The 27,369-nt window shown below is 41.6% G+C and overlaps 1 protein-coding gene across 3 annotated transcripts in view; it reads right to left on the bottom strand.

Annotated features, from left to right (window-relative positions):
• LOC139381546 (adenosine kinase-like) overlaps positions 1–27,369 on the bottom strand; it is a 285,897-nt gene that overhangs the window by 217,150 nt on the left and 41,378 nt on the right. For all 3 annotated transcript variants that reach the window (XM_071125174.1, XM_071125172.1, XM_071125173.1), the window contains exon 4: positions 7,018–7,096. In XM_071125174.1, coding sequence (XP_070981275.1) covers positions 7,018–7,096 — 79 coding nt within the window. The remainder of the gene's footprint in view (positions 1–7,017; positions 7,097–27,369) is intronic.

Here is a 27,369-nt window from a genome sequence, read left to right as displayed (position 1 = left end):
CCTCATAACCCCCATTCTTTTTGAGAAATATATTTTATTTTGATGCTCAAAATAATAAACAGTAACTGGTTCACTCGCATATCTAGCCTACACTCACTCATTAGCAGCCACCTTCTCTTAGGCAAAGTCCCCCCCCCTAGCCAGTGGAACAGGAACAGTGACAGTGGGAGAGGACCAGACAGAGGTTATCACTCACATACCTAGCCTACACTTACCTACATGTTATCCTTCTTCATTTTGACTAGACTAAGACTTCGTTCTCTTTGTTTAGCTGAGAATGCAGTTCATTGAGTCAGTATTCAACACCATAGTCCCCTCCAAACTCATCACTAAGCTCAGGACACTGGGACTGAACACTTCCCTCTGCAACTGGACCATGGACTTCCTGACAGGCTGCCCCCAGGTGGTAAGGGTAGGCAACAACACATCAGCCACACTGAACCTCAACACAGGGGCCCCTCAGGGGTGTGTGCTTAGTCACCTCCTGTACTCTCTGTTCACCCATGACCGCATGGCCATGCACGACTCCAACACCATCATTAAGTTTGCTGACGACACAACGGTGGTAGGCCTGATTACCGGTGACGAGACAGCCTATAGGGAGGAGGTCAGTGACCTGGTAGTATGATGCCAGGACAACAACCACTCCCTCAACGTCCGCAAGACAAAGGAGCTGATTGTCACTACAGAAAACAGAGGGCCAAACACGCCCACATCGACAGGGCTGTAGTGGAGCGGGTCAAGAGCTTCAAGTTCCTCGGGCCAGATCACAAAGGAATCATCATGGACCACACACCAAGACAGTCGTGAAGAGGGCACGACAACACCTCTTCCCCCTCAGGAGACTATTTGGCATGGGCCCTCAGATCCTCAAAAAGTTCTACAGCTACACCATTGAGAGCACTGGTTGCATCACCGCCTGGTATGGCAACTACTCGACATCCAGCCTCAAGGCGCTATGGAGGGTAGTGCGTATGGCCCAATACATCACTAGGGCCAAGCTTCCTGCCATCCAGGACCAATATACCAGGCGGTGTCAGAGGAAGGCCAAATTATTTTTCAAAGACCCCAGTCCCACTGTTCTCTCTGTTACCTCAAGGCAAGCGGTATCGGAGCGCCAAGTCTAGGTCCAAAAGGCCCCTTAACAGCTTCTACCCCCAAGCCATAAGACTGCTGAACAATTAATCAAATGGCCACCCAGACTATTTACATTGACCCCCCCCATTGTTTTTAGACTGCTGCTACTCACCGTTTATTATCTATGCATATTCACTTTACCTGTACAAATTACCTCAACTAACCTGTACACTGCATACTGACTCAGTACCGGTACCCCCTGTATATATTTCTTGAACTGCACTGTTGGTTAAGGGCTTGTAAGTAATAATTTCATGGAAATCATGTTCAGCGCATGTGACAAATACAATATTAATTGACTCCTACACATCAACTCGGTACTGGTACTCTGTGTATATATATACAAGTTATGGCTACTCATGGTGATTTCTTCCTTGTGTTATTATTTTTTAATTATTATTATTTTTTTGTCTCTGCATTGTCGCTATGCAGTCTTCATGGTCTTCTGGGCACTGGATGTTGGCTGGCAACCATACTCCTGCCTCCTCTTCATCATCAGGTTCTCCTGTCTCTGACCTTTGTCCTTTGTTGCTGCAGTGCGGATGTTCTTAGAATCCCTTTTCAACTTGACAGTCTTTCTGGTACATCTGTATAATAGAGACTCCTGAAGGTAGCTACCTACCAAAGAGTTGGTGCACTGATATCATATTGATATAGTAACGCATGAAATACTGACCAGCCTGTGTTGGCTTAAATGCACCCACCTCAGCATTTGCAACTCTTTCACAGGCAGGGACTTGCACATGCACCCTTTCTCTCATCTTTTCAGGGCCTTGTGTTATTGGCATCGGTGTCTCTGGCATCACACAGTGTTGTCAAAATAGTGTGCACTTTCTTTTTTGGCAGTGTGCCAAAGGGGCTTGGGAGCTCTTGCTTCTATAGTTGATATTCTTACAGTAGAGGATGCAAATTGCATGATCTGCCTTGTCTACTTTTTATTAGTTTTTTTACATTGGGAAGGGTTTCTGCACTCCCTTGACATCCTTTGCATTCAATTTCAGCCAGGCCCAACTCCAATTGCACCTCAACTCTGACTCAAGCTTAGACACTGTCAGGGCATTCCTCTCCTCAAATTCTCTCATTCTGTAAATGAAACGATAAATAAATTACACTTATGCCAATAACACAGTATAATAATAACAATTACATTTGATTTTCTAATGTTCTACATAACTAGGGAATAGCCACACACAGTGTGGTAATGTGGGTTTGCCTAAGGTCATTACGCCGCACGCCCGACTAGCATCACCACACTGGATGGTTCCGACCTAGAATATGTGGACATCTATAAGTACCTAGGTGTCTGGCTAGACTGTAAACTCTCCTTCCAGACTCATATCAAACATCTCCAATCTAAAATCAAATCTAGAGTCGGCTTTCTATTCCGCAACAAAGCCTCCTTCACTCACGCCGCCAAACTTACCCTAGTAAAACTGACTATCCTACCGATCCTCGACTTCGGCGATGTCATCTACAAAATAGCTTCCGATACTCTACTCAGCAAACTGGATGCAGTTTATCACAGTGCCATCCGTTTTGTTACTAAAGCACCTTATACCACCCACCACTGCGACCTGTATGCTCTAGTCGGCTGGCCCTCGCTACATATTCGTCGCCAGACCCACTGGCTCCAGGTCATCTACAAGTCCATGCTAGGTAAAGCTCCGCCTTATCTCAGTTCACTGGTCACGATGGCAACACCCACCTGTAGCACGCGCTCCAGCAGGTGTATCTCACTGATCATCCCTAAAGCCAACACCTCATTTGGCCGCCTTTCGTTCCAGTTCTCTGCTGCCTGTGACTGGAACGAATTGCAAAAATCGCTGAAGTTGGAGACTTTTATCTCCCTCACCAATTTCAAACATCTGCTATCTAAGCAGCTAACCGATCGCTGCAGCTGTACATAGTCTATCGGTAAATTTTACCTACCTCATCCCCATACTGTTTATATTTATTAACTTTTCTGCTCTTTTGCACACCAGTATCTCTACCTGTACATGACCATCTGATCATTTATCACTCCAGTGTTAATCTGCAAAATTGTAATTATTTGCCTACCTCCTCATGCCTTTTGCACACAATGTATATAGACAATTTTTTTTCTACTGTGTTATTGACTTGTTAATTGTTTACTCCATGTGTAACTCTGTGTTGTCTGTTCACACTGCTATGCTTTATCTTGGCCAGGTCGCAGTTGTAAATGAGAACTTGTTCTCAACTAGCCTACCTGGTTAAATAAAGGTGAAATTAAAAAAAATACAAACAGGCCACCACTTGCTCATTTGTCACATCCTCACCATAGAAAGCCTTTATTTTCTATGGTAGATTAGGTCAGGGCGTGACTAGGGGTTTAGTCTAGTTTATATTTCCTATGTGGGGTTCTAGTTTGTTTTTTCTATGTTGGTGTTTTAGTATGATTCCCAATTAGAGGCAGCTGGCTATCGTCTCTAATTGGGGATCATACTTAAGTAGTATTTATTCCACCTGTGTGTTATGGGATATTGTTTTGAATAAGTGTATGTAGCACCTCTGTTGTCACGGTTTGTTGTTTCGTTTGTTTGGCTAAGCTTCACTATTAAATATTATGTGGAACTCAACATACGCTGCGCCTTGGTCCGACATTCATTATAACGATCGTGACATCATTGGTATCATTGTTAAGAGTATTGGGATGTCACGCCCCCAATATACACCGCTGCCTGCCTGTACTACCATGCTAGTTTTAATAATAAAGCAACCAAGTTTATAAAGTTACTCCCTCGCTTTCGCCAATGAATTAAAGTGTTCCATGTGTTATTACACACAGACAGGTGAAGTAATCTGAGGCCACATGAAGTTAGCTGAGGCAAGTGGGTGGTATTGTTAGCTTGATAACGATTTTAATTTTTTTTATATTAATTTGCACAAATGTTGTTTCTCATCAGCAAAGAAATCGAACACTGGTTGCTTACCTCGAGCTGCATTCCAATTTTTCAGTCAAACAAAAAGTTTGTTGAATGGAGTGCATGATGGACAGGCAGTGATCAAACAGGGAGAACATCTGTTTGCGCCCCCACTTTTATAGCACCAAGTTTGCATCCCTAAATTGATGACCTACTAACACGCAGTCCAGCTAACAGCCTTTGAAGTGAGAGTGGGCAGTTACAGGAAGAGGACAAAACTAACAGATCCATCCTAGGCTAGCGTAGCTTCCCCCTTTGATCAATTATGGTTTTACCTATGCCTAAAATTGTCTGTTCATTCTGTTCTCTTCCCAGCTGAGGTTGTTCTTTGATGACAGAAATGTAAATGCTAATGACACAGAAATAATTAAAATGATCAAAGATTGATGATTAGTTTATTATTTAAGTCAGCTATGTAGCGCTAGGACAAAAACCAAAACGTGCACCCTTTGGGGTCCCGAGGACCGAGTTTGGAAAACCCTGAATTAACTCATTAGAGCATCAAATGAACCAGGTGCTTCTGTGTGGGGAAGAGAGAAGCAGCTTCGGTCGCTGCACACAACATGCTGGAAACCCTAGGTGTGGGGGCGGATCAATGACTGGCTGTCAGTAGATGTAGGCCAAGTCCCAAATAGCATCCTATTCCCTACATAGTGCACTACTTTTGACCAGATCCCTATGGGACCTGTTCAAAAGTAGTGCACTATGTAGGGAATAAGGTGCCATTTTGGGATGCATTCCATAGCTGACAGCCAGTCATTGAGCCGCCCCCACACCTAGGGTTCCCAGCATCCTGTGTGTGCAGCAATTTCACTAGCAAATCCTCTGAACATTCCTCTCAGTCCCTCTGTCTTGTCCCTCTGTCTCATCCCTCCCTCTTCCAGTGGTGGTGATGGAAATCCTGAGTGAACCTGCCTGCCCTCCCCTGGAACAGAACAAGCATCTAATTTAGTCTGTCTGAGGCCCTTTGAAGTGGATTCAGTGCTGCAGTGCATATCATCGTGTTTGAAGGTTTCTGCTCCCACAATACATCCCGGTTTTGAAGTTACAACCGTTTAAAGAAGCACCACCATCTCCCCTGTGAAAGTAAGGGATTGAAAAAGCAGTAGCCAACAACGCTTCAAGGTAAATGTTATAAAATAATATTTTTTCTGAGACTGCTAGGTAGAAAGCTGGGGGGTGTACATTATATATTTTTATAATGACATATTATACAGTATTAGGAGAAACTACTTCCTGACATCGAATACTGTAAACGAGGGTAACACCTCAAACAAACCGAGGTTCTGGTATGCCGTGTTTATAAAGTCAATTTAAATGAGCGGTGACCGTTTTCTGAAAGGCATTAAAATAGAACATAAAAAAGCTTTGTTCAGTGTTCGTTGGTTGTTGGCAGTGAACGGTGCAATTCTCATTCTCCATCTGATTTCACATGGGAGCTTGAGCACGGCCTGAGGTGGTTCCCTCAACGTCTTCTTAAATAAAACATGAACACTAGCTACTTGTCAAGGTCTAGTCTAGGTCTTAACTGCAGAATCCCAGACCCAACTGAATGTATGGGTTTCTAACCAACTTGCTACACGAAGTGGGGACATGAAATAATCAGTGTTAAAGAAAATATCTGGCTCTGAATTTTCAAGGTTGTAATCGAGTCAAACTGAATACAACACTCAAGTGGGTAAAAACGGAGGCGGCAAACCAAATAGAGCGCAAAATTAAAAATTAAAAAATGAACTAAAGTTGGTAGTTTGTGTCTCTCTCTCCGTGTCTGCAGACGTCTTTAGAGAGGGAGGTAAATGTTTCTGATCTTCATAATTTAAGAGAGTTTGAGATGAAGGTGCACAGCTTTCTCTCCCCCCGACTGTTGCTCTTTTTCTTCCTCTGGCTGCCACTCTCTCCTGGTATCTCTCTTTGAAAAGGATGTTTAATGTCTCTACATCATGAAGATGCTGCTTGCCGCCCCCCCACACATCTCTCACTCTCTCTAAAACACACAAACAGTCTTGGTTGGACCAGGTCTCTCTTAAAATCTATTTTTCATCTCAATGAGATTAACCTGGATAAATAAAGGTAAAATAAAACAAACACACAGGTGGCTCTGACCCACATCATTCTGTCAATTAGCACCTTCACCCATCTTCTCTCTTTAGAAGCAGCGATATCTCTGTCAGCTGAGTGATTTTATTTCCTTCTTTGTTTATTGTGAACAGACCAAAGGCTTATCAACAACAGCTAATCAGCGCATGTCAAATATGTAGACTTATTGCATTCAGAATAGAAAATGGGATTCGTAATATAAATCATCTTCCCATCAGTCAATATTGCTATTTTAGATTATGAGGCCAATCCCCCGGTTTTATTTTTGAAGCTGGAATCTGTGGAACAGCCAGAGAGGAGATCAGCATTTGTTTGATATAATTTGTTGTGGCATGTTAATTGCATCTATATGTAATTCTTCCTAATTGATGCTTGATATGTCTCTGGAAATTAGGTCAAATAGATCACATTGAAATTATTATTAATCCCCCCCACCTCCCTGTTTCCTCTTCGTCGCAGGTCTGATATATCTGCAATGCCTAAAACTTTAATGTCAACTAACTGTTGCAGCAGCCCACACTCTCCATTTCCAGCACTGCCTGGCTGACAAATCTAAGGTTGCAACAAGCACACTACTGTAAATTCACAACACAGAGAAACAGAATGCGTCCCAAATGGCACCCTGACCCTATATAGTGCACTACCTTTGACTAGGGCCCATAGGACTCCGGTCAAAAGTAGTGCACTACATAGGGAATATTGTGCCATTTGTAGCGCACACACACACACACACACACACACACACACACACACACACACACACACACACACACACACACACACACACACACACACACACACACACACAGAGGAAAGGAAAAGGCCCAGAGAAAGGACAAACCTGGGCAATCTTCACTGAGTTTTGGGTGGAGCCACCTGCATGGTACTCAACTTTGCTCTTCTTTGCAATTTCGTCAAACCTGAAAAAGATACATTAGGGAAGGCACAGTAAGTATAGGCTTGGTCATAGTAGACATGTTACCCACAAACCACAGTGTTTGTAAACAGGAAACTGCCCAAAGCCAGAGCTAATATAAGGCCTGCGTCTGAAAAGACACCCTATTCACCATGCAGTGCATTACTTTAGTGCACTACTGTACATAAGGAATAGGGTAGCATTTCAGACTCCACCCTACTTCAGTGGCCAAATACAGCTGACAGTTGTAAGAACCATCCAACGATGGATCTTTAGGTTGTCCACACTGACTTCATATAAAAAAAAGTAGGAGTTGTGCTCCTATTTTCAGAAACATTGTTCTGAAGGTCTAAAGGGGGTGCAAATGTGGGCCTGTCTCAAAGTAGGTGTTTTACCTTTTAGAACATAATGAATAAGATTACATGGACAAAAGGGACCTGATCCTAGATCAGCACTCCTACTCAGACACTTTATGAATACGGCCCCTGGCGGCAATGGGTGAAGGAAGAGCGAGTATGGGAAAATCATGTTTATAGGGCCTTGTTATAAGGCTGATGTCAACACTTGAAAGAAACATCACTGAAAACATTTTGGATTTTGTGTTTATGAAGAACAATAAATGAAGTCATAGTAAATAGTCTTTTAACAAGATCTGTGGAATAGAGTCAGGGATTGTGTAAAAGGAACTTAAGTCTTAGGAGGAATTAGGAATGACCAAGGGAGACTTGTTTAAGTTATCAAACTATCTGCATGACAGAACACTTTGCATATCAGAGTCATCAGGCATACTCTCTCTCACATGTTCTGAATTTTATAGCTAATAAAGTGATTGTAATATAAGTCTTACATAATAAACTTAAAAAACTATTATTTTTCTACTTGTTCGCATTGTGATGCCCAGGTGAAAGTTCTTAAGAGGAAAATAAACTTGAGAAGCACAAACAAAATACCAAAAGGAAATGCTGGATTGTGTTATTTGAGATACTTAACCACAAATGTTACTAGAGTTGAGAAGCGGGCCAGTCACTTAACTGGCAGCTTGATAAAAGCCATGAATGTTTTTTTCCCCCAACATATGTTTGTACTTACTCATTAAAGCATGTTGAGTAGTGAAAGTTATTTTTATCCAACTAAAATAAATCTTGGTCACCCAAGAGTTGTCCTGTTTTTTGACCAATTGATTGGTCGAAATGTTTAAACTTTAATTTCCCATATATAGAGACACACCCTATGTGTTTGAAAAAAATCCACTACATATACAGTGTTTATCTGATGCTTTAAGCACACTTTGATCAAATAATTGAGACACAAATGACTCAAGAATGAGCCCGAAGGTCACACGGTGTTAAAAAATGACAGCGAGTGCCTGTGTGACATTCTCTTGCTCTTCTCCCTACTGCAACACAGCAAGTATTTATTGCTCTGTCCGTGCTGAAGCAACAACATTTCAGCCATTTTGTTTTTTTACTTGTTTCAGAATGAAAAGTTCTGTTACCGAAATCCCTAATTTGATAATGAAAAACATTCCCTATTTCTTCAACCCTTGCGCTCTTTACATGAAACATGTAAGCATCGCCTACATCGGTTCCTCCTTTAAAAGTTGCATATCATGAGCTTACACCGCGGGACTTAGAGGTACCCAGCGTCACGGCTTCATTGCCCCAGAACACCACAAGGGGGAGTTAGAGCACTCATTATGCATTTGTGTTCCAAGGTTTTTATATGACCAATCATATCGAGTGGTTCCAATGACGAATTTGACGTGGGCCACCCGTCCCTGGTGACTTCAGCAAAGGTGGCCGACAAACATTACGGGGAAGCAAATGTATGTAGTTATTACGAGTCAAGCAATAAATGTACAATTGAGAGGAATATGTTAGTCAATGTAGAGACAAATTAAAGTGCATATATTTTTGTCATGAAGTTAATTTACAAAAATTGCTATTTAACAAGTTTTTTCATCCATATCCAATACCAGGTTTATCAAACTCATTCATTATAGCAAGCAGGGAGCAGGTTTCGAACCCTCAACATTCTAGCCCGAAGTCCAGTACGCTATCGACTGTGCCCAAATATATTAATTGGGGTTGGGGCCGATTGTGGCTAAAAACACTTTATCAATTGGAATCTTAAACGTGGAAAGGGGGAAAAGTATTTAGTTTTTCACAAGCGTAGCAGGATGGGCTATTAGCTGAACAATTGACTATTCAACCTTTATAAAATAATTTTATAATAGTCAAGCTAGGTGTGAACCCCCCTCCCCAACTTGAGCTAGGTGTGAAACTCTCCCTCCTCCCCAACTTATAACAAATCATTTTCAGGACTATCTAGAAAAAGCAGCAGAGATGCGCAATAGGTTTTTAAGAAAAGGCTTTTCTCCACAATATGTGGATGAAGCTCTTAATTTAGCATTGGGGAAAACACGAGATGAACTGCTACAAAGAAAACCCACTAAAGCAAAAGGACACTAATGTTCACAACTACATATACTTTGAACTCGTGAAAAGTGGGAGATGCGGTCAAGAAACACTGGCATGTTTTATTTACGAGATAAATTGGTCCATGCCAACTGCCAGCCACAAAAGAAAAATCAGCCCGAATGTTTTGGGATTTTCACAATCCAGACATTATTTCCTAAAGGTCTTAATGATGAAATGCCAATGTATGTTATGTTGCAACTTTAAACATGAATTATGCCTAGTTGTCTGGCTAGACTGTAAACTTTCCTTCCAGAATTACATTAAGCATCTCCAATCCAAAATTAAATCTAGAATTGTCTTCCTATTTCGCAACAAAGCATCCTTCACTCATGCTGCCAAACATACCTTCGTAAAACTGACTATCTTACCAATCCTTGACTTGGGCGATGTCATTTACAAAAAAGCTTCCAACACTCTACTTAACAAATTGGATGCAGTCTATCACAGTGCCATCCGTTTTGTCACCAAAGCCCCATATACTATCCACAACTGCGACCTATATGCTTTCATTGGCTGGCCCTCACTACATATTCGGCGCCAAACCCACTGGCTCCAGGTCATCTATTAGTCTATGCTAGGTAAAGCTCCGCCTTATCTCAGCTCACTGGTCACCATAGCAGCACCCACCCGTAGCACACGCTCAAGCAGGTATATATATATCACTGGTCATCCCCAAAGCCAACTCCCAGTTCTCTGTTGCCAATGACTGGAATGAATTGCAAAAATCACTGAAGCCTTATATCTCCCTCGCTAACTTTAAGCATCAGCTGTCAGAGCAGCTTACCGATCAATGCACCAGCTAAATTGCAACATCTGCATTTTGAAAGTGTATTTTTTTAATCATTTTATTAATAGTATTTATTAGGCAACTGTGCAGTCTACAATACATACTGTAGTTAACATGGGACTTTCAAAATGCAGATATTGATTTAGTTATGAATCCATAACAAATTACTATGGGAATAAATATCAGATTTACAGAAATATCGGAACAAAGTTGTCTAAAGAAGGCAAACGATTTATAATCCTTCAATCCTGTAGCCTACTCCCAACCGTCATGTTGTACATCGCATTATTTTCCATTCCATCTTAACGGAAACCGTGATAGTTTTGTTTTCCTCTCATTAGACACACCATAATATTAAGTCAAATTCATTCAGCCAAATTTCTTAAAATCAATACCATATACTATGTTATTACAAAAAAGGTTTTAAATTCTCTGATAATGACAATAGAATCAAATGCTTCTCAAAGATGCCCTCTGGTGGTCAAACTAGCAATAACTTGCATTAGTAGAAAAAATGGCAGAGAATTAAATGACGTGCCACAGAATGCTGCGGCAGCACGCAAGGTGTGCCGCAGAATGACGCAACTTTTAAAAGGAGGAACCACTGTATAGGTCTGGCCCTATCTTAATCACATCAATAAACTGGTTATAACAAACTCCGGACACAGTAACGCGTGACAACAAAACGGATGCTGTGAACGTGAACAATTATCTCGAAACGGGTGAATGTTAACTGGTTGCTCAGGAGGGAAAGGGGTCAGATCTGTGGAAGACATTTGACTAAGTTGTGATAACTACTGGAGATCAAGATCAAACAGTTGCTGTTAGACTACAATATTTTAGTTTTTGACCATTTGGAAGTGTAAACACTAAATAAGTACCAGAGAGTCCGTTCTAAATGGGAAAAAAGACAGCCTTTATTAAAGCAGACTAAAAACAGTTGCATGCATTCGTTAATTGCGGTTTATTTATTGTTTAGGCTAATTATTCAAAGCTCCCTTTGTTATTTCATTGGAAAACTAAAATGCTTGATTCCATTTCAAAGCATGAATGTCTCATGTGCTGTGTGATGGCATTAGCAAATTAATGATTGATTCATTAGCCTATATATTGAAATACAGGCCTAAGTTACGGTATTAAGACTAAACAAGACACTTAGGTCTACAGCTCGATGGTGGTTATACAAGGATACTATACAAAGCCTACTAATGATAACGACATGACTTATTATTATCATCCCGGTCTGTACGGGAGTTGCAACGATGGGACAAGACTAACTACCAATTGGATATCACGAAATAATGGAGAAAAAAATCTAATAAATACATAAAACAGGCAACAGAAGCAAGATCTGTCTAATTTCTTTACATATACACTCATACATATACATGGATGACTTATAAAGCCAGGCACATTTAACAGTTAGGCCATTGATTATTTTTTTATTTAACTCGGCAGGTCAGTTAAGAACAAATTCTTATTTAAAATTACGGCCTAGGAGCAGTGGGTTAACTGCTTTGTTCAGGAACAGAGTGACAGAGTTTTACCTTGTCAGCTGGGGATTCGATCCACCAACCCTTCAGATGCTGGCCCAATGCTCTAACCACTAGGCTATAAACCTAATTAAGTTGGGGTTCCCCCTCTCCTCAATTTTCTTAGACAATTAGGTTAAGGCAAGGGCTGTTCCCTCATTTCTGCTGCCTCTGTTGCATTGTTCTGAATCCATATATGTTGGTTAACTTTATTATGCACATAGCAACATAGGGAAATGCGCCAATTCTACAGCGCACTGAAAATTGTTACAAAACCACAAACAACGACCGTATACAACGTGGGAGAAAGCACTTGATAAAATATTTGATTTATTAGTGTTGCACCATTGCTCATACATAATATAACCATATACAATTTCAGTATCACGTCTTAAGAGTGATGGAATGTGCCATCCCCGTGGCCTCCGAAATGGATTAGACCACTGAGACAGGCATCTTGAGAACCATAAAATAATGTATTTGCGACTGCTCGACTAAAGAAATCTTGGTCGACCAACAGCCTATCGACCAAACAATGGACCAGTCGACTAAATGAGGTCAGCCCTAATATGAATTAAATCTAAACAGTCCAATTGTACTCAAATCAAGCCACAGCCCATAATAAATCAACATTTTTCTAAATGTATTTGGCAGATATGCCATTTTGTGATTCTTTTATGTTTCTAAAACCCAAGTAAGATTAAAATCCAATTGCCAAGTGTCAGCTTCGACATATGCATGAATTTCAAGGAGCAATAACCTGACTATCAAGAGACCATATTTCATAAGCTATTAAGAGAGAATGCTTTGGGACTGGGGAGTAAACAGTCAATCACTATGCAAATCAACTGAAGAATTTCCCTTGGGTTTATCATAGTTACTTGTACTATAGGGTTGCACATTTTGGAGAATATTCAGAGGTGGAAACTTTACGTGGGAATTAAAGGCAATATATGCAAATTAATATTAATACCATTTTAAATAGTAGAAGTTTTTGGCATTGCATATACAGTATTTACCACATCATATGGAGACAGAAAACGTTTACCTTATCATAAGTAGACATATTTGCAAAATATTAAATCCTTCCAATAGAAATAAAAATAAAACAATTTAGTTACGAATTTAACTTGAATTGATTTGACTCTTCACATGGGATGATTTCACTTTACAACTAAAGGGAATATTGAATGATCCATCGCATCTCCCAAAAACATTTTCAACAATAAAATGAGTCTAGAAACTAAAGCCTTGGTGTCTTCCTCTCAGGCTTCCATGTCTTCTCCCTGCACCTCCCCAATGTCCACATATTGAACATCAGACTCTGAGACCTCATCTTCAGTCACTTTCCAAGTCACTTGTTGAGGGTTGCTCTTTGTCAGGCTCCAAAAGCCTCAAATCTGCCCAGATGGCCACCAAATTTAAACCCTTGTATTGGTCAGCCTGTTGCGTGCTTTGGTGTGTGTGTTCCCAAACAAGGACCATTTGCGCTCTGAGGTGGCTGATGATGGTGGGATTTGGAAGATGGAGGCAACAGGGGAAAGAAACTCAGAGCCACAAAGTCCCTTCCACCAGGTGGCTGATGAGATATCTTGGCACGACTGCCACATTGCATCTAATCCTTGATCTAATATGATAGAAAATTTCAATTTACAACAAAAAATATGTTTTTGTCTTTTGAGCTTCTAGTCATGAAATCTATGCAGCCTACTCAATCACTTTTTATAGCTACTGTTTACAGACCTCCTGGGCCATATACAGCGTTCCTCACTGAGTTCCCTGAATTCCTATCGGACCTTGTAGTCATGGCAGATAATATTCAATTTTTTGGTGACTTTAATATTCACATGGAAAAGTCCACAGACCCGCTTTCGGAGCCATCATTGACTCAGTGGGTTTTGTCCAACATGTCTCCGGACCTACTCACTGCCATAGTCATACTCTGGACCTAGTTTTGTCCCGTGGAATAAATGTTGTGGATCTTAATGTTTTCCCTCATAATCCTGGACTATCGACCACCATTTTATTATGTTTGCAATTGCAACAAATAATCTGCTCAGACCCCAACCAAGGATCATCAAAAGTTGTGCTATAAATTCTCGGACAACCCAAAGTTACCTAGATGCCCTTCCAGACTCCCTCCACCTACCCAAGGATGTCAGAGGACAAAAATCAGTTAACCACCTGACTGAGGAACTCAATTTAACCTTGCGCAATAACCTAGATGCAGTCGCACCCCTAAAACATTTGTCATAAGAAACTAGTTCCCTGGTATACAGAAAATACCTGAGCTCTGAAGCAAGCTTCCAGAAGATTGGAACGGAAATGGCACCACACCAAACTGGAAGTCTTCTGACTAGCTTGGAAAGACAGTACCATGCAGTATTGAAGAGCCCTCACTGCTGCTCGATCATCCTATTTTTCCAACTTAATTGAGGAAAATAAGAACAATCCTAAATGTATTTTTGATACTGTGGCAAAGGTAACTAAAAAGCAGCATTTCAAAAGAGAGGATGGCTTTCACTTCAGCAGTGATATATTCAGGAACTTCTTTGAGGAAAAGATCATGATCATTAGAAAGCAAATTACAGATTCATCTTTAAATCTGTATATTCCTCCAAAGCTCAGTGGTCCTGAGACTGCACAACTCTGGCAGGACCTAGGATTAAGGGAGACACTCAAGTTTAGTACTATATCTCTTGACACATTGATGAAAATAATCATGGCCTCTAAACCGTCAAGCTGCATACTGGACCCTAAACTACTGAAAGAGCTGCTCCTATGTTGAACATAATAAACGTCTCTATCCACCTGATGTGTACCAAACTCACTAAAAGTGGCAGTAATAAAGCCTCTTGAAAAAGCCAAACCTTGACCCAGAAAATATTTTAAAAACTAAATCGGCCTATATCGAATCTTCTATTCCTCTCAATTTTTTGGGAAAAAGCTGTTGTGCAGCAACTCACTGCCTTCCTGAAGACAAACAATGTATACGAAACGCTTCAGTCTGGTTTTAGACCCATTCATAGCACTGAGACTGCACTTGTGAAATTACCTTTTAATGGCGTCAGACCGAGGATCTGCCTCTGTCCTCGTACTCCTAGACCTTAGTGCTGCTTTTGATACCATCGATTGCTACATAATTTTGGAGAGATTGGAAACCAAAATTGGTCTACACGGACAAGTTCTGGCCTGGTTTAGATCTCATCTGTCAGAAAGATATCGTTTTGTCTCTGAATGGTTTGTCCTCTAACAAATCAACTGTACATTTCGGTGTTCCTCAAGGTTCCGTTTTAGGACTACTATTGTTTTCACTATATATTTTACCTCTTGGTGACGTCATTCGGAAACATTAACTTTCACTGCAATGTTAAACGTTAACTTTCACTGCTATGCGGATGACACACCACTGTACATTTTGATGAAACATGGTGAAGCCCCAAAATTGCCCTCCCTGGAAGCACATGTTTCAGACATAAGGAAGTGGATGGCGGTAAATGTTCTATTTTAAACTCGGACAAAATAGAGATGCATGTTCTAGGTCCCAAAAACAAAGAGATCTTCTGTTGAATCTGACAATTAACCTTGATGGTTGTACAGTCCTCAGCGTTACTCTGGACCATGGTCTCTCTTTTGACGAACATATCAAGACTGTTTCAAGGACAGCTTTGTTCCATCTACGTAACATTACAAAAATGAGAAACTTTCTGTCCAAAAATGATGCAGAAAGATTAATCCATGCTTTTGTCACTTCTAGGTTAGACTACTGCAATGCTCTACTTTCCGGCTACCCGGAAAAGCACTAAATAAACTTCTGTTAGTGCTAAAGACAGCTGTAGGAATCTTGACTAGAACCAAAAAATGTGATCATATTACTCCAGTGCTAGCCTCTCTACACTGGCTTCCTGTCAAAGCAAGGGCTGATTTCAAGGTTTTACTGCTAACCTACAAAACATTACATTGACTTGCTCCTACCCATCTTTTCGATTTGGTCCTGCCGTACATACCTACACATACGCTACGGTCACAAGACGCAGACCTCCTTACTGTCCCTAGAATTTCTAAGCAAACAGCTGGAGGCAGGGCTTTCTCCTATAGAGCTCAATTTTTATGGAATGGTCTGCCAACCCATGTGAGAGACGCAGACTCGGTCTCAACCTTTAAGTCTTTATTGAAGACTCATCTCTTCAGTAGCTCCTATGATTGAGTGATGTCTGGCCCAGGAGTGTGAAGGTGAACGGAAAGGCACTGGAGCAACGAACCGCCCTTGCTGTGTCTGCCTGGCCGGTTCCCCTCTCTCCACTGGGATTCTCTGCCTCTAACCCTATTACAGGGGCTGAGTCACTAACTTACTGGTGCTCTTCCATGCCGTACCTAGGAGGGGTGCGTCACCTGAGTGGGTGAGTGGGTTGAGTCACGGACGTGATCTTCCTGTCCAGGTTGGCGCCCCCCTTGGGTTGTGCCGTGGCGGAGATCTTTGTGGGCTGTACTCGGCCTCGTCTCAGGATGGTAAGTTGGTGGTTGAAGATATCCCTCTAGTGGCGGAGACTGTGCTTTGGCAAAGTGGGTGGGGTTATATCCTGCCTGTTTTACCCTGTTCGGGGGTATCGTCGGATGGGGCCACAGTGTCTCCCGACCCCTCCTGTCTCAGCCTCCAGTATTTATGCTGCAGTAGTTTGTGTCGGGGGGCTTGGGTCAGTCTGTTATACCTGGAGTATTTCTCCTGTCTTATCCGCTGTCCTGTGTGAATTTAAGTATGCTCTCTCTAATTCGCTCTCTATCTCTTGGAGGACCTGAGCCCTAGGACCATGCCTCAGGACTACCTGGCCTGATGACTCCTTGCTGTCCCCAGTCCACCTGGCCGTGCTGCTGCTCCAGGTTCAACTATTCTGCCTGTGGCTATGGAACCCTGACCTGTTCACCAGACGTGCTACCTGTCCCAGACCTGCTGTTTACCAACTCTCTAGACAGCAGGAACGGTAGAGATACTCTTAATGATCGGCTATGAAAAGCCAACTGAAATTTACTCCTGAGGTGCTGACCTGTTGCACCCTCGACAACCACTGATTATTATTATTTGACCCTGCTGGTCATCTATGAACATTAACATCTTGGCCATGTTCTGTAATAATCTCCACCTGGCACAGCCGGAAGAGGACTGGCCACTGCTCATAGCCTGGTTCCTCTCTAGGTTTCTTCCTAGGTTCTGGCCTTTCTAGGGAGTTTTTCCTAAACACTATGCTTCTATACCTGTATTGTTTGCTGTTTGGGGTTTTAGGTTGGGTTTCCGTAGAGCACTTTGTGACATCAGCTGATGTAAGAAGGGCTTTATAAATAAATTTGATTCGATTTGAATCCCATAGCCCTTGCTTGGAAGTGTACTTCGCCAGACTGCCAAGAACCTTGCCCTTATCCAGGCGAAGGTGGCGAGACACAGTAGTGTTGACACCATAGGACTTGTTGATCTGTAGACAGGATACTCTTGCCAGCATACTTGGGGTCCAACATGCACGCTGCGGTGTGTATGGGCTTCAGGCAGAAGTCATCACGCTTTTTGATGCATTTCAGAACTTCTTTTTCCTCTGCTTGGAGCAACAGTGAAGTAAGCAGGGCAATACGGATTTTCTTATCTTACATCTGCAAGCAGAGTCTGAACATCAGACAGGATGGCATTGTCTCCCTCAATCCGTGCAATGGTTACTGCTATAGGTTTCAGGAGTTTCAGGCTGCTTACCACTCTCTCCAAAAAGACATCACCCAGAAAGATTCTCTTGATGGGCCTGTCCATATCGGCAGACTGTGATATGGCCATTTCTTGGAGAGACTCTTTCCCCTCCAGGAGACTGTCAAACATGATGACAACACCACCCCAATGTGTGTTGCTGTGCAGCTTCAAGGTGGTCACTTTGCTTGGTGAGTTAGATTGCTGCTATAACTTGATGACCCTTCACATACCTAACCATTTCCTTGGCTCTCTTGTAGAGTGTATCCATTGTTTTCAGTGCCATGATGTCCTTGAGGAGCAGATTCTATGCACAAGCAGCACAGCCAATGGGTGTGATGTGAGGGTAGGACTCCTCCACATTAGACCAAGCAGCCTTCATGTTCCCAGCATTGTCTCACTAGTGCAAATACCTTCTGTGGTCCAAGTTAATTTATGACTGCCTTCAGCTCATCTGCAATGTAGAGACCGGTGTGTCTGTTGTCCCTTGTGTCTGTGCTCTTGTGGAATACTGGTTGAGGGGTGGCGATGTAGTTTATTCCTTGCCAACAAACATTTAACCACCCATCAGAGATAATAGCAATACAGTCTGCTTTCTCTATGATTTTCTTGACCTTCAGTTGCATACACTCTGTTGAACTCTGCATCCAGCAAATGAGTAGATAAAGCATGTCTGGTTGGAGCGGTGTATGCTGGGCGAAGAACATTCAGAAATCTCTTCCAATACACATTGCCTGTGAGGTGAACCAGTTGCATACACAGCTCGAGCAAGACATGTATCAGCATTTCTGACTGCGTTCCTCCATTGAGTCAAAAAAACTTCTGATTCCAGGAGGACCATGAGCTGTTGCTATCGTCTGATTCATCATTTTCACCTCGAATAGAAGTAGAGGGACTTTTGTCAGAGGTTGTTTGTTGTGAGCGGCTGAGGGAACTTCATGCACTTGGCCAGATGATTCTGCATCTTTGTTGCATTCTTCACATATGATTTAGCACAGTATTTGCACATGTACACAGCTTTTCCTTCTACATTAGCTGCAGTGAAATGTCTCCACACATCAGATAGTGCCCGTGGCATTTTGCTCTAAAGACTAGAAGAAGAAACAATTGCACAAAAAAAATACAATTCCATGTACAGATAAATAGTTAAGCAGTTAGATTAAACAACTCCTTTGTAAGATAAATGTTTTAAAATGAAACATGTATGGAAACAGGTGAATTAACACTCCTTAGTTAGCAGGCTCAAGCGAGCTAAAACCAACATGGTTGCAAAAACTAACTAGCAGAAATTGTTAACAAGTTAGAAATTATTTAAACACTTTGCTATAGGCTACTATTTAATAGTTAACAAAATATTATGTATATGTCACATAAAATATATTCACCCCACCCAGTATTGTAATCAAAACTTACCAGAAAGCATGTAGTCCTTGGCTCAAACAGTTTAGTAGTTTGGGCTTAATAGCATATCATAAGTGTGCAAGATCTTGAGAATCAGGTGTACGTGTGATGGAAGAATGGACTGTGCATGCAGAGGGTTGCAATTTCATTGATTTGGGGATAGTTTAACCAAAATATGCCACAAGACCTAGAATTGCCTGTGTGTATCCCACAAAAATAGGTTTACCGTTATAAGCTAACTTTTTTGATGAATTTAAGCAATATTCCCAACATTCCTGGGCTTAACTCCCATAGAAAATGGAAAATTTACCAGAAAGTTTCCGACCCTTTGCAATCCTAGTTACTTGTATCATTATTGCATTCCCCACTTGTCAATATCCCAATCTAAAATAACTAAGCCTATTTCATGCTTACACAATACACACACAGATTTGTGTTAAATCTACAACACACAGCGAGTAAACCTATTCCAGGATGGACTTATCTGGTTAGCTGTGAGGAGAACATTAATAATATGAATTCCCCACATCATTCACACACACAGCCTCCCTGAGGCCTTGGCTATAGAAAAGTTCCCGCCCAGAGAGAAGCTACATCCCAAGTGGCACCCTACTCACTACATAGTGCACTATTTTTCCCAGAATGTATCAGATCCTCAACATGCTCTGTTCACACCTACAGTGATGGTCCGGGTATAAACCACACAAAAACAACACTAGAAACCATGGAACACAAAGCTTTAACTTTCTCATCCTGGAATATACAAGGTCATCTTCCTTTGGCCTAAAGAGTAGGAACCTAGACTTCAAAGGAATACAGACATTTTCCTCCTACAAGAAACATGGTATAGAGGAAACAGACCAACTTGTTGCCCTCCAGGTTACAGAGAGCTGGTAGTCCCATCCACCAAATTACCAGGTGTGAAACAAGGAAGTGACTCAAAGGGAAAACTAATTTGGTATAGAGCAGACCTAACCCACTATTGAATTAGTCAAAACAGGAACATTTTACAGCTGGCTAGAAATTAATAAGGGAATTATCTTAACAGAGAAACATTTCCTCATGTGTGCTACCTATATCCCCCCAATATAATCCCCATACTTTGACAGCTTCTCAATTTTAGAGGGGGAGAGCAACCATTTCCAGGCCCAGGGACATGTACTAGTCTGTGGCAACCTAAATTCCAGAATTGGACAAGAATCTGACACTCCGCACAAAGGGGGAAAAACACCTACCTGGCGGTGACAGTATTCCCTCCTAAATATGACTCCCTAGACAACTATGACAAAACAGCCAACAAAAATGGGTCACAACTTCTGCAGCTCTGTCGCATGCTGAGTTTGTACATAGTCAATGGCAAGCTGCGAGGAGACTTATGGCAGGTACACCTACAGCTCATCACTTGGCAGTAGTACTGTAGACTACTCTATCACTGACCTCAACCTAGAGTCTCTCAGAGTTCACAGTCAGCCCATCACTAAATCACTAAAACAATACAGAAACACACTACAGAAAAAGAAGGAACAGTACGTTGTAAAAAGAAGGAACAGCACATCAGAAATCAGTTCAATGTAATTGAAGAATCCATAGAATCTAACCACTTCCGGGAAAATTGGAACACACTAAACAAACAACTCGGAGTGATCTATCCAAAACAGATGTGTGGGTAAACCACTTCCAATCTTTTTGTCTCTATAACAAAGAAAAATAACATATACATGATCAATTACAAATCTTAGAATCAGCTAATAAAAAGACTATCAGAACCCACTGTATTCTCCAATTACATTGAATGAACTAAAGGACAAAATACAAGCCCTCCATCCCAAAAACGCCTGTGGTGTTGACTGTATCCTACATGAAATTATACAGACCATAAATTCCAATTGACTAAACTTAAACTCTAACATCATCCTCAGGTCTGGCATCTTCCCCAATATTTGTAACCAAGGACTGATCACTTTTGTGGATTGGAGTTAAGACAAATTTTATCCCGATAACTAGCATGTGATATGCATCAACAGCAACCTTATGAAAATACTCCGCTTTATCATTAACAGCAGCCTTGTACATTTCATCAGTGAAAACAATGTACTGAGCAAATATCAAATTGGCTTTTTACCAAATTACCATACGACAGACCACGTATTCACCCTGCACACCCTAATTGACAAACAAACAAACCAAAACAAAGGCAAAGTCTTCTCATGCTTTGTTGACTTCACCAAAGCTTTTGACTCAATTTGGCATGAGGGTCTGCTATACAATTTGATGGAAAGTGGTGTTAGGGAAAAACACAGCATTCACCCTACTAGAATCTGAAGTCAAATGTTTACTGTTTGCTGATGATCTGGTGCTTCTGTCCCCAACCAAGGAGGGCCTACAGAAGCACCTAAACTACAGTTCAAAAGTTTGGGGTCATGTATAAATGTCCTTGTTTTTGAAATAATTAATGTTGTAAATTACTATTGTAGCTGGAAACGGCAGATTTTTAATGGACTATCTACATAGGCATATAGAGAGGCCCGTTATTGGGGCGGCAGGGTAGCCAAGTGGTTAGAGCGTTGGACTAGTAACCGGAAGGTTGCAAGTTCAAACCCCCGAGCTGACAAGGTACAAATCTGTCGTTCTGCCCCTGAACAGGCAGTTCACTGTTCCTAGGCCGTCATTGTGTTAGCTACTCCAAGTTGATCATTTTAAAAACGGTTAATTGATCATTAGAAAACCCTTTTGCAATTACAGTGCCTTGCGAAAGTATTCGGCCCCCTTGAACTTTGCGACCTTTTGCCACATTTCAGGCTTCAAACATAAAGATATAAAACTGTATTTTTTTGTGAAGAATCAACAACAAGTGGGACACAATCATGAAGTGGAACGACATTTATTGGATATTTCAAACTTTTTTAACAAATCAAAAACTGAAAAATTGGGCGTGCAAAATTATTCAGCCCCTTTACTTTCAGTGCAGCAAACTCTCTCCAGAAGTTCAGTGAGGATCTCTGAATGATCCAATGTTGACCTAAATGACTAATGATGATAAATACAATCCACCTGTGTGTAATCATGTCTCCGTATAAATGCACCTGCACTGTGATAGTCTCAGAGGTCCGTTAAAAGCGCAGAGAGCATCATGAAGAACAAGGAACACACCAGGCAAGGTCCGAGATACTGTTGTGAAGAAGTTTAAAGCCGGATTTGGATACAAAAAGATTTCCCAAGCTTTAAACATCCCAAGGAGCACTGTGCAAGCGATAATATTGAAATGGAAGGAGTATCAGACCACTGCAAATCTACCAAGACCTGGCTATCCCTCTAAACTTTCAGCTCATACAAGGAGAAGACTGATCAGAGATGCAGCCAAGAGGCCCATGATCACTCTGGATGAACCGCAGAGATCTACAGCTGAGGTGGGAGACTCTGTCCATAGGACAACAATCAGTCGTATATTGCACAAATCTGGCCTTTATGGAAGAGTGGCAAGAAGAAAGCCATGTCTTAGAGATATCCATAAAAAGTGTTGTTTAAAGTTTGCCACAAGCCACCTGGGAGACACACCAAACATGTGGAAGAAGGTGCTCTGGTCAGATGAATCCAAAATGTAACTTTTTGGCAACAATGCAAGACGTTATGTTTGGCGTAAAAGCAACACAGCTCATCACCCTGAACACACCATCCCCACTGTCAAACATGGTGGTGGCAGCATCATGGTTTGGGCCTGCTTTTCTTCAGCAGGGACAGGGAAGATGGTTAAAATTGATGGGAAGATGGATGGAGCCAAATACAGGACCATTCTGGAAGAAAACCTGATGGAGTCTGCAAAAGACCTGAGACTGGGACGGAGATTTGTCTTCCAACAAGACAATGATCCAAAACATAAAGCAAAATCTACAATGGAATGGTTAAAAAATAAACATATCCAGGTGTTAGAATGGCCAAGTCAAAGTCCAGACCTGAATCCAATCGAGAATCTGTGGAAAGAACTGAAAACTGCTGTTCACAAATGCTCTCCATCCAACCTCACTGAGCTCGAGCTGTTTTGCAAGGAGGAATGGGAAAAAATTTCAGTCTCTCGATGTGCAAAACTGATAGAGACATACCCCAAGCGACTTACAGCTGTAATCGCAGCAAAAGGTGGCGCTACAAAGTATTAACTTAAGGGGGCTGAATAATTTTGCACGCCCAATTTTTCAGTTTTTGATTTGTTAAAAAAGTTTGAAATATCCAATAAATGTCGTTCCACTTCATGATTGTGTCCCACTTGTTGTTGATTCTTCACAAAAAAATACAGTTTTATATCTTTATGTTTGAAGCCTGAAATGTGGCAAAAGGTCGCAAAGTTCAAGGGGGCCGAATACTTTCGCAATGCACTGTATGTGAGCACAGCTGAAAACTGTTGTTCTAATTAAAGAAGCAATACAACTGGCCTTCTTTAGACTAGATGAGTATCTGGAACATCAGCATTTGTGGGTTCGATTACAGGGTCACAATGGCCAGAAACAAAGACCTTTCTTCAGAAACTCATCAGTCTATTCTTGTTCTGAGAAATAAAGGCTATTCCAAGCGAGAAATTGCCAAGAAACTGAAGATATCGTACAAAGCTGTGTACTACTCCCTTCACAGAACAGCGCAAACGGGCTCTAACCAGAATAGAAAGAGTGGGAGGCCCCGGTGCACAACTGTGCAAGAGGACAAGTACATTAGTGTCTAGTTTGAGAAACAGACGCCTCACAAGTCCATAACACTGAAGAGGCGAGCCTCCTAGGCACTTGGATTAGCTAATACAACGTTCCATTGGAACACAGGAGTGATGGTTGCTGATAATGGGCCTCTGTAGATATAAAAATAATAATATATATATATATATTTTTTTTTAATCGGCCGGTTCCAGCTACAATAGTCATTTACAACATGAACAATGTCTACACTGTATTTCTGATCAATTTGATGTTATTTTAATGGACAAAAAGATATGCTTTTCTTTCAAAACAAGGACATTTCTAAGTGACCCAAAACTTTTGAACAGTAGTGTAGGTGCAGCTGTAGGCAGATTAGAAAACAAACCCAATTTTGATAAAATTCCAGTGTGCAATCACAGCAGCAAGATGTGACCTGTTGCCACAAGAAAAGGGCATGCAGTGAAGAAAGGGTCGGAATACTTACGTAAATAAGGTATTTCAGATTTTTTTTTAATACATTTGCAAACATTTCTAAAAACCTGTTTTCGCTTTGTCATTATGAGGTAAAGTGTGTAGATTGATGAGGGAAACATTTTAATCAATTTTAGAATAAGGCTGTAACTTAACATTTGGAAAAATTAAAGTGGTCTGAATACTTTCCGAACACACTGTAGGTAGGGGTAAAGTTACTAGGCAACAGGATAGACAGTAACAGCAAGTAGAGATACTGGGGTGCAAAAGAGCAAAAAAATAAAATAATATGGGGATGAGGTAGTTGGGTGTGCTATTTACAGATGGGCTGTGTACGGGTACAGTGATCAGTAAGCTGCTCTGACAGCTGATGCTTAAAGTTAGAGAGGGAGATGTAAGACTCCTGCTTCAATGATGAGGGCCAGCCAATGAGAGCATACAGGTCGCAGTGGTGGGTAGTATCTGGGGCTTTGGTGATAAAAAAGATGGCATTGTGAAAACAAATTGGATGTAGTCTAAGTAGAGTGTCGGAGGCTATTTTGTAAATGACATCGCTGAAGTCAAGGATCAGTAGGATAGTCAGTAGGATAGTCAGAGGCTTTGTTGCGAAATAGGACGCTGATTCTGGATTTAATTTTGGATTGGAGATGCTTAATGTGAGTCTGGAAGGAGAGTTTACAGTCTAACCAGACACCTAGATATTTGTAGTTGTCCACATATTCTAAGTCAGAACCGTCCAGAGTAGTAATGCTAGTCGGGCGGGCGGGTGCGGGCATCAATCGGTTGGAGAGCAAGCATTTAAAAGCAGTTGGAGGCCACAGAAGGAGTGTTGAATGGCATTGAAACTTGTGCCAGGTGTATACAGAATGGTGTCGTCTGTTTAGAGGTGGATCAGAGAGTCACCAGCAGCAAGAGCGACATCATTTATATATACATAGAAAAGAGTCCGCCTGAATTGAACGCTGTGGTACCCCCATAGAGACTACCAGAGGTCCAGACAAAAGGCGCTCCAATTTGACACACTGAACACTATCTGAGAAGTAGTTGATGAACCATGCCAGGCAGTCATTTTAGAAACCAAGGCTGTTGAGTCTGCCGATAAGAATGCGGTGATTGACAGAGTCGAAAGCCTTGGCCAGGTCGATGAAGAGGGCTGCACAGTACGGTCTTTTATTGATGGCGGTTATGAAATCGTTTAGGACCTTGAGCATGGCTGAGGTCTCCCAGTCAGGAATGCCATGCCACAGTTGCCCTAAGTTTGAAGATGTAATCCAGAGACAGGTGTTTCCTCCATCTCTTTAACTATCATACTCTAATTCCACTGATTTCAAAATGTGATCCTCCAGAAAGTAGACACACACTTATGCAGCTCCACTACACAATACATTTTTTTAAAAGCCGCGTTTGACAGGATTACCAACACAGACTGACGCGCTCCTATGGTAGACCAATCCGAACTCCTCTCGGCATGTCCTGCCCACTCATTATCTCAGCCAATCATGGCTAGTGGGAAGGTTGCTCCTTTTTCAGTGGCTTAACCATCAAGGCTCGTAATTTAACAATTGTATTCATATCAACAGATGGCACATAAATTTGTTATTAAGGCACATGAAAGTTCACGTTCAAGAAGGCATTTCTGCCCCAAAAACGCATTATGATAAAAAAAAATATTTTTTACGTTCAAAAGTCGTGACTTGCGACATACGCCTAGGTTCCAGAATCGGGTCACATTTTATTGATCTAGAAAGAAGATGAACCAGACAGACATAACATCAATCATGTCAAGCCTTTCACACACTGCCTATATACACGTCTAATAGTTAACACCGGAACTAACAGTTTCCTCCTGGTATAACATTGATTGTTTTCCAATAAAATATTAATTGAACAAAGAGTAAAATGTAGGCTATATATGCAGTGTACTACAGCTAACATAGACGATGGCGGTGCAGAGGTGCTACTCCGTATTTCAATGATCTCCTGGTTTAACTAGGCATGTCTGGCTTTCCAGGAAGTGTGAAAGTAACCATTTTGCTTCAAAGTGAAGCTTGCATATCATAATTTCTCTACACAGAAAGTGACATCTACCCAGTAACCTAGGGCTGCATGTTCTCAATAAAAAGAGAACATTCCATGCAAGTGGAAAATATGCAAAGCTGGAAGGGAAAAAAAGAAACCCCTTACGGTCCGAGACACCTGTTATGACTCAGAGAGGAAACAGAGCGAGAGAGAGTGAGAACGGTGGGTGTTTATAGCATGAAGGCAGCCAAGGGACTCACTCAAATAGACCCCAGCTTCTGAGGATTTCAGCTAGCTATTTTGCCCTTAGAAAAAGTATTTGCTCCACCTTTCAAAGCAGAGTTAGAGACAGCATGCGGCACCAGCTCAGCCCAGTTCTGCTCTGTGTTGGGCAGACAACTCCATCCAAAAACACATCCAAAAAGCAGCAGCTGCCTTGAGACCTTTACATCCTCAAACATCATGTGATCCCATAGTAGTGAAACAGGCAAAAGGTCTCCACGGCCAATTACAGAGAGGGGAGAATATACCTTTCCATCTCACTGCCTGTAGTCAACACTCCTCCAGACAGTAGGGCCTGCTCCACACTTCTGACAGTGGAAGGTCCGTGCCCAGTTGATAATCACCTCAATAATTGCTTAGAAACTGAACCTAAACCGAAACTAATTTCACACATAACAGATGAAATAAGTGAAGTAAAGTATGATGAGGGAAAAAGGGGGAGAATGGATGAGTGAGGGGAAGTGAACAATGCATAATTATGTCATCACCAATTGTGAATGAACAGGGTGGGCCATTATATTGTATTGGTATATCCTAATTATGATCTCAAAATGGTATGTACCCTATATCAGTCCACTAAATCCAAGTAGTCTTATCAGTTTACTCTGGCCTACTTGGAGTACACAGAGAGAGCGTGTGTAATTTACATTTGCAAAAAGACCAAGACAAATGCTGCGTTTGAGCTGCTACAAGATCTGAATGAAAACGACTCAGATGGTGGGGTAAGAAATTAATCATGACATCTGATGATTATTCTTCTGGTTCTGAGCCTCAGCCTGAATAACCTACACCTCTGAGGACTAAGAAGAAAAAAGAAAGAACGGTGTGCACTGAGCAGATGCCAACACCACCACAAAATGAAACAGACAGGAGAGAGGAAGGTACGGTATCGTTTGGACAGAACAAG

Source organism: Oncorhynchus clarkii, chromosome 23, assembly GCF_045791955.1.
Source record: "Oncorhynchus clarkii lewisi isolate Uvic-CL-2024 chromosome 23, UVic_Ocla_1.0, whole genome shotgun sequence".
Classification (NCBI taxonomy): Eukaryota; Metazoa; Chordata; class Actinopteri; order Salmoniformes; family Salmonidae; genus Oncorhynchus; species Oncorhynchus clarkii.
Note: the sequence above shows the minus strand (reverse complement) of the source record. Positions and strands in the feature narration are given on the sequence as shown.